Below are 8,891 nucleotides of genomic sequence, written 5' to 3' on the forward strand. Positions count from 1 at the left end.
CTTGTACGAAGACATAAGTTCTCTTGAAAATGAACTCAAAATACTTTCGGAAATGATGTCACGTTTCAGTAAAAAATCAACCGAAGAAGAATCGAAGAACAATGAAGATAAAAGCACTTCGAAAGATATATCGGAAATTCTTTTGAAATCTGACGATAACAATGAAATTCATAAAATAACAACTGTAAAACAGAATAAAATGGAAGATATAGAATTAGAACAAAAGGAGACTGATCCTGATATTTCACAGTACTTGACCAGTGGTTCAACATTAAAATCAGTTAGTCATTTTAATGACAGCAAAAGTATAGTAGGAGAAGTTGACTAATGTCATGTCTGTATATAACTCCACAAGACGATACGTCTCTTCAATCAAATCAAGAAATGATTATGAAAGCAAGGAGTTCAAGAGATTTTAAATTGAGATTGAAAATCGATAATGTTAGAGCATATTAAGCCCTGAGAATCAGTCAATCGTTCAATATCTTATTGAGAACAACAAAACAAGTACACACGCAAGAAAATTGTGAACAAATGTAAATGCATTTTCTACGAGATTGTAGGAAATCTTTATCTGAAATTATTCGGCAAACGACACAGGCTAAGAAGCTCATATAGCAGGAATGCATCCGCGCGTTAACATTACTCTCAGAGACATCATTATTGAAGAAAGTTGAGTGGCTCGCATAACTTAGAATGTCATCAATTTTAGAATCACATAAAAAACTCTTCAACTTCAGAAAAGAGCAATTTACTGGAAGGGAGTAAGTCATTAAATTTATAGAGATATCGATCATAGCTTCAATATAAATAATGCCATTAGTGTGCAAAGTCACGCAAGCATAAGAGTGACGATAATTTCTCAAAAACTTCACAGCCCATGTCACAATCAGACGACAGTCGTAGAACCTCACAACGTTGAATTACGAGGAGTATCAAGCGAACAAATTTGACCACAATCTTCGAGTTCGACTGAAAAACTGATGAATTAAAGAAGTAATAGATTATATGAAAGATAGATGTCACCTAAATAGAATTAGCAATCACATCAGAAGGAAGTACTTCTTTATGCACGATGACGATACAGTATGTAAAGAAACTTCTTAAAATCTGTCCAAACTCTAAGCAGGATACATCGGATTAGATCACCACTGCCAATTGTATGGGAAGAAAGTAATAAGATGAAGTCAGTTGAGAGAAATTTTCTGTGGATAAACTGCGTTTGATAAAGATGATTGGACTATATCTAATTCGTTTAGCATTCAGCAGGATGTTACCAATTCTGAATTAGAAACATCACAAAATCAGAATTTGAAATTATCTAATGACGATTCAAACAAATTTTTAGGTACAGAGAATATATCTCAGTCAATTGATAACCCTAAAAATCAAGATCTTGAAGAGAATTTAAGTAGTGATATAGACAATGTGTCTTTGTTTCTTCCAAAATGTGAATCTACAAATATTGATATATATGGTATTAAATTTGACGAAACAGTACCAGATTATAATATTGAAATGACCAATGATAAAATTAATTATATATTGAGTATAATGACTGCAGACAACAACAAAGAGCAAAATCAAGAAGAAACTGTGCACACTATAGAAACTGATGATTTTCAAAAGACCATTATGATTCTGTAACTAAAATATTGGATAAAGTTGAAAAAAGTATTGATAATAACTCAATAAAGAAAAAATAGAAAGTCATTCGGAAATTAGAGAAAATAAAAATGAAATTAAGACAATAGTAAATAAGGAGTGTAAATCAATTTTAGATAGTTTTTACTTAAAAGACAATGTAAAGACAAAGAGTGAAACAGAACTTGATGGAAATCGAGAACCATTTCTTTGGATACTAATAATGATAGGAATATTAATGAAGACATTATGACTACTAAAGTTCATACTGAACCTGTTGTAAATGTTAGCTTACATGTTGAAATTGAAAATGACGATGACACGATACATCAGATTGAAACTAAATCACAGGAAGTTGTAATAACAGAATTGGAACCTGGAAGTATAGAAGATGACATTTTGTCTGAAGTTGAAATTGACGCTAAAGTAGAATTTGCAGAAGAGGAACCTGAAGAAACGATTACATTCGAAGACAGTACGGAAACAGACGTACAAATTGTACAAGAAGAACTATTATTAGGACCCATAGTAGAACAAGATAGCTCAGATGGTGAACAACTTGATAATTTATAGAAGTAGCTGAAAGTGGATGGATACTATAGAGAAACAGATTTCCATCACTGAATCAGAATTAATCGTACATGATAAGACAGATACTCAAACTATTGGTATTTCAAACAGTAAAATTAGACTCAGAAGAGTGCAAACACTTGTGAATCTGAAGATAATCTCGAAACAGTAGGAAATTCTGAAGTAATTATATTTAGTGCACCTACCGATGTGATAAATAAAACATTTAACATTTTGAAAGATCCAGATTATGAAGATATCTCGGAAGAAAGTCTTGAAGTGTCTGAAATTTTTGATAAAAGTGAAGTTCAAAGACTATTTCTGTACAAAGACATCATCTATACCAGAAAGATATGAAGCAGTACAAAAATCAGAGGAGGTATTGAGAATACTGGATGAAATTACACAGAAATCTTCAACAAGTTCTGATCATGACAGAGAGCAATTTCAAAGTAATAAACAAATTTCTGAGTACAGTGAACAACCATCAGAAGAGATTTCGAACAAGATGATATTATACTTTCAAGAGTTGATGGTAAGTCTATGGAAAATATTCACAAGAAAAATGAGCAATCATTGGAAAATAATTTAGAAAGTCAAACGTCTAAGACAATAGCAACAGAAGAGGAAATCGATCTATGGAATTAATTGTTTGCTTAAATGATACAGAAGACAAAGAAAAGTTGGAGCAAGAGATATTGTCTGAGTCGAGCGAAGACAGGGATACGCCGAAAAGTGTGTCGGAAATTGAGATGGATTCGCCCAGAGATTCTAATGATTCAAAATTAGACATTGATGCGTTAAATGATGACATATTGAATAACACTAACGCGGAAAGTCAAAATATTGATTCAAAGAATACATATCATGCTACGCCTATTGTTGCTACATCTGAGAAAGATATAGAAGTCATGATAGACAAATTAAAAGGTACATTTTTTATTCCTGTACAATATCAACTTTTACTTAACTATAAAATTAAGGGTAAACAATACGCAGTTTTGATACAGTTAAATTTGAATTTTATTAAGATACATTTTTAAATATCTATTTCATTTTATGAATATTCTTTTAATTTTTTAAACTCTTTGTGTTTAATGTGTACACATAAATTTAGAAACAATTAGGTCATTCAATTTTAAATAATGCTGTTGAATAGATATTTAAAAGCATAAATCTTATTAAATGCAACTGATTAAATTTCACTTAATTTTATTCTACATTAGTTATGTAGTGTTGAGTATTGATGACTACACTATATGTACATATATATTACATACATTACAGAGACACGTTCTGATTTTTATAATGGCTGTATATTCTTGTGCAAAGCATTGCCTCGTATAGCCATGTATTGTTTATTTTCAGAATAGCAAAGTCGAGATAATAATTACTTAAAGGTAATACAACACGAAACTTTGAATGAAATGAACATTGACTTTTATATGTGGTAAAAATCAATGTCGCATGAGTGCTTGATTTTTAATTAGTAATTTCTGTATGCATAAGGAAAGCCTGTAAATATTGTGCAACACAACACAAACGTAAAATATTTTATCTTTTGTTTACTTTAAATATTTTTGGAAAGGAATTATCATCATCTACAAATTTTACTTGGAATGTCCAACTTCATCACAGCTTTATAATATTTTATTAATGCATTGAAAAAATTTTGTTATCTATATTTGGACTTTTTATTTTAATTCTCGAAGCACCTAATCAAAGTAATATGCGAATTTATAGTGTAATGTAAAGATTCGTGTTGCTTTTCCTGGACTAATTATTTGTAAAGTCTCTTCTGCAGATCCATATTATTTCACATTTTTCTTTACACAGCATCGTTGGAACAACCTGGTTTGGAAGTCGCAGAATTGGAAGCGAAACTGCTTCGTATTGAACAACTTCAAATCGAACTAGAGGTAATAATGAATTTTTAATTATTTCTTCTAATGTAAAAGTTGCTTTATAATATGCACATTATTCCTTAATAGATTAAAAAATTGGAAGCAGAAGAAGTATCTTATTATGTTAGAGAAATACCTAATAAACCCCCACCCCCCTACACACCACCCGGCGGTGGTGGACGAATTTCAGTGTCACTTGGGTCACCATCACCTCCACCAGCTGTGATTCCCTCAAACATAGAAGAATTAACAGCATTCACGGAGAAAGCCACGACACTCATATTCAGAGCTAGGGAGGCTGGAGAAGATATCATGAATTTAGAAGCTCCTCCTGAGATCTGCGAGTTAACCAAAGAGAACGATGAGAGTGTAAAGAAGGATAGAAGAATTTACAATACATTCCTCTTCGATCTGTGTAAAGAAACGATCGCTGAGGTTTATCAAGCCGAGTATGAAAAACCAGGACCAAGTTGGACGAAACCAAATGTAAAAACAAAACCTACGATGAAACTCCCGAAAACTGTAGAAGAACTTAACGAATATGTTAACAAGGAGGTAGCTACGTTGTTCGGTTTCAAAACGAAACTACAACGGGAAAATATGGTAATGCGTTGGAGTAGAAAACGAAGAGACAGAGTTGACGAATTACTGGCTAGGGAGGCTCAAGCTGAAGAGGACGAATGGACCAAATTTCATCACGATGAACTTGCTGTAAAAAATGGTCTTACTGTAGCTATATTGGATACCCTACTAATGGAAACTGTGAATGTAGTTAAAGTGGCATATGCGAAGAAAAGAAAAGTAATGGTTTAGTTTTATTACAAAGCTATCGTGATTGAGTTACCGTTACATGAATTTCGTCAAAACACAATTATTTGTCATGAAAAACGATAGGTATTAGGACCTTGATAATTGTAGAGAAGGGGGTTTAAACATTCCTAGAAGTATTGAAATTCGTACCTATACTTTTATTTCTTTTGGATCTGTTTTTGTCTCAAACGAAAGACAGTACTTGTTGCTAAGTGGTCACACCTTTTGTTTACTAATACAATATAGCAACGAAGTTCGCATAGAAGTATCAAGGTTCTACTATATATTATTTCGAAATTTTGTAAATTGGCCTCAATTGCCATATTTTTAATGAATTACCAAGTAATTCATTTTTATCTATTTGTGCCCTGTATATGACCCCTGTATATAGGCTGGTTCCTATTTATTCTTTTGACAATTGTTTGCTTTTAAAGGATGAAGGTATGAATGATAATTTCACTGTAATAAAATTCAAGAGGTGTACGAGGTCCATTTTGCAAATTATAGAATCGTAGAAAATAGTTGTATTTAGTAGTCACGAATTGTGTAGAGAATTTAATAATCAAATACCCTAAATTCGTTTCGAATTTTTGTTAAAACTAAGATTATTGTTAGAATATATGGTATAATTACATTACAATTTATAGTTATATATATTGAGATGTAGTAACATACTTAATATAAGAATCCCATTGATATTTACTTGTAGAAGAAATGTAATTATCGATTCGATTATTCCGAGCGTTTTGTTCGAGTAGTTTATTAAGTATTATTATTTACACAGCGTATTGCTCAGATATTTGGTTAAACTTTATCAGCATATTCTGTTCATTGTGCCAATGAAAAAATGTCATACAAATAGTATATAATAGTGCTTTCAATAATTTTCTTCAAATTAAAGTTACATATATTATTGTTGCCTTTTAAAGATGCACTTTAAAGATTACTGACATTTTCTATTAAAAGATTTTAAAACAGTACTATCACTTTTACGGTTATTTAGTATCTGTGATTGTTTACATTTCGCTGTATTATCCGAATAATGACAAATAATGAAATTTATTAATGTCACATTATTATTATTGTTGTTGTATGCACATCTTCACCAGTGCAATTAATAACAATACTGATCAAACTTAACTAAATATTTTAGGAATACATTGTATAGCATTTAATACGTCCCTTGTGTGATTCTTTTTATGTTCTATTAGATGCGTATAGATTTTAAGTTTATTTTGATAGTAATACTTTTACTGTACATGGTATTAACACCTAAAGCTTAAATAACATTTTAATCGGGAACTACGAGACGTCACTGGAGAAAAGTATTTCATGCATCCGAACAAAGTGCTCCTTCGGTTATTGCGTGTAATAATACTATTTGCGTTGTAGAAGTCGGCTGTGGAACGTGGAGGGATATGTTCTTATCATAATCGGGACAAAGGATTTTAATCGCTTAAAGTTACTTCCCCAATAAGCACGAACTTTATTTCTGCCGTCACGTTCCTGCTTCAACTGTGTGAATATGTATACATCATAGATATCCGGTATCCTTGGACAGCTTCTCTTCTATTCCTTTGAGGTTGGAATGAAATAAAATAAAATGTTAAGATAATTGATCGATGGAACGAGAGGTGGCTTCGAGCAGCCTAAATCCTTTGCCCCGACTATAGGCCGAGTTAAACTTTGTGGAGTTATGCTCAACTATTTCTAATAAAATTAACAAAATTTTGACTAAAAGACTGATACTGTAGGGCCATTTCGATTTAAATTGCAAACATTTTAAAGAGAAACGTAAATTCGTGGTAACCTGTAGTAAAAGTCGGTTACGAATTGGTGTTGAAAAAGCCTCTCAATGTTGATTGTTCGCAACGGAGAGATAGCTTCATGTTTTACATGTTTTAGTACTTCTATTATACAAGGTGTTCGGCCATCCCTGCGGAAAATTTTAATGGGAGATTCTAGGAGCCAAAATAAGACGAAAATCAAGAATACCAATTTGTTGATGGAGGCTTCGTTAAAAAGTTATTAACATTTAAAGTTCTGAGTGAGAACCACTATCGCGCACACGCAGCTGTTCACAGATTGCCGTCTCAAAGGCGGAACTTTAAACGTTAATAACTTTTGAACGAAGCCTTAATCAACAAATTGGAATTCTTGATTTTCGTTTTATTTTGGCCTCTAGAATCTACCATTAAAATTTTTCCCAGAGGTGGCCGAACACCCTGTATAAGAAATGATATACGCATGTATAAGCATTACATTCGAGTCATCAATTGATAAGCGTTAAAACTGTTTCGATCAGCGGATATTTCGATTTGGTTCCGTTGAACGTCAACTTTTAAGTTTGCGGTTGTGATATCAATCTAAAGCCCATGAAATGGTAGGAGTGATGTTGATTATTGTATGAATGTACAGGAACGAGCGAATGATACTTTAGTTTTAAATTTATTTGATTGAGCTTTCACACGACTTTTCCAACCGCTGTGAATGCTCGTCTTTTTAACGTGTGACCTCCAAACTTTTGTGTGATTAAGAAATGTACATACATACGATGTCGCTCAAACTTTAGTGTGCACATGCTTTCTCGTTGCAGAAAGTTTAGCTGATCTATAGTTATCGACCTTAATGATTTAAGTCTTTCGTCCGTTACGAAAAAAGTGCGATTTTGATTTCCATTGTTGTTTGATCCTTTTGTTTGCGATCAGCGCGAAAGGCGGACTGATTGCATTTGTAGTTGTTATAGATAGATATTGTTCACGTACGTAGAATTGAATATGTACTTAACTAAACTATATTTTATAATAAATTTTTTGAAAAACTTATAAAGATTTACTTTAGAAAAGATAATTGAATAATATGGAATCTCTAATTTATAACGTGTCTTATAATATACAGTGAGTCACAGCTATTATAAAATCGTACACCACATACGAAAATATGTTTCATTCGAAAAAAGAAGTTTAGGAATGATTTGGAAAAAAATTAGGCAGAGTGAGCTCACTACTTGCTAGCTAGCTGGCCCACTTTTTGCTAGCTAGCTAGCTCAATTTTTTCTTTTTTTTTGTACGTGGGGAAATCCTCATGGACACCCCGAGGCCCCAAGGCTCGGGTTAGTGCCGGACTCTTACCGGTTAAAACCCCACGGTGATCGTACTCCGGCGTTGCGGCGGGGGACCGGGAACTTTAATGAGATATCACAGAGTGTCCCGCCTTGCCTTGCCTGTCGAGGCTCATTCCGGGGGGAAGGACTACATATCCCTCCCCCCTGATTTCTCCGCCGCGAACGCCAGGTTACCCGACTCCCGTGGCCCCGGGGCCGCCTTCGTTGCTAGGGCCACTCGCACCAAGCACCTGCAGCTCCCAGGGGCAGCCCGCCAATCCCCCAGCCACCGACGTGGTAGCCGGGGGTGGGTGCTGATGGGCCGCCCAACTCTGTAGGTCCATCCGGACCTCAAAGTCGCTGAAGGAGGCCAGGAGGCGACCCCTCTCCGCCGCCCGAAAGGTGGCGGAATCCGGGAGGGTATTGGTGGGGTGGGTTTCGGCGCGAGTGGAGATACTCGCGCCGCGCCCACTCCAGTGTCACCGCTGCCTCGAGCTGGGGCACGTGAGGCAGTGGTGCACCTCGCCGGTGGACCGCAGCGGTCAGTGTTACCGCTGCGGGGCGAATGACCACCGCGCGAGCCAGTGTTCGGCGGCCCCCCACTGCCCGCTATGTGCGGACATGGGGAGGCCAGCCGATCACAGGGTGGGGAGCAAAAAGTGCTCTCCCCCCTCCCGGAAGGGGAAGAAGAAGGGGCCCGCCCCGGTTCAGGCACCGCGGTCGCTGGCAGCGTCCACAATGCAGGTGGACGGTGCCACGGGGACGGACAGCCGGGAGGAGGCTGGGACGGCCGTTAAATAACGGCGCCCCGCCTCCTCCTCCAGGCCAATCTCAACCACTGCCGCGCGGCACAGGACATG

The 8,891-nt window shown here is 35.7% G+C and overlaps 1 protein-coding gene across 1 annotated transcript; it reads left to right on the forward strand.

Annotated features, from left to right (window-relative positions):
- Nucleotides 1-2,733: 2,733 nt before the first annotated feature.
- On the forward strand, nt 2,734-5,306 carry LOC122404332 (centrosome-associated protein 350-like). Its single transcript, XM_043408267.1, has 4 exons — nt 2,734-2,749; nt 2,884-3,144; nt 4,051-4,133; nt 4,206-5,306. The coding sequence occupies exons 2-4, from the start codon at nt 2,967-2,969 to the stop codon at nt 4,929-4,931; spliced, it is 987 nt and encodes a 328-aa protein (XP_043264202.1). The 5' UTR covers nt 2,734-2,749; nt 2,884-2,966; the 3' UTR covers nt 4,932-5,306.
- The last annotated feature ends 3,585 nt before the right edge of the window (nt 5,307-8,891 follow it).

Source organism: Colletes gigas, unplaced genomic scaffold, assembly GCF_013123115.1.
Source record: "Colletes gigas isolate AHSC1104 unplaced genomic scaffold, ASM1312311v1 Colletes_gigas_Sc00191, whole genome shotgun sequence".
NCBI lineage: Eukaryota > Metazoa > Arthropoda > Insecta > Hymenoptera > Colletidae > Colletes > Colletes gigas.

What these genes read in the sequence shown, in the direction of transcription:
- LOC122404332 (XM_043408267.1), top strand. Translation starts at nt 2,967, where the DNA reads ATGGATTCGCCCAGAGATTCTAATGATTCAAAATTAGACATTGATGCG. An exon ending in CATGATAGACAAATTAAAAG is followed by an intron (nt 3,145 to 4,050) that starts GTACATTTTTTA and finishes TTCTTTACACAG; the next exon opens with CATCGTTGGAACAACCTGGT. An exon ending in AACTTCAAATCGAACTAGAG is followed by an intron (nt 4,134 to 4,205) that starts GTAATAATGAAT and finishes ATTCCTTAATAG; the next exon opens with ATTAAAAAATTGGAAGCAGA.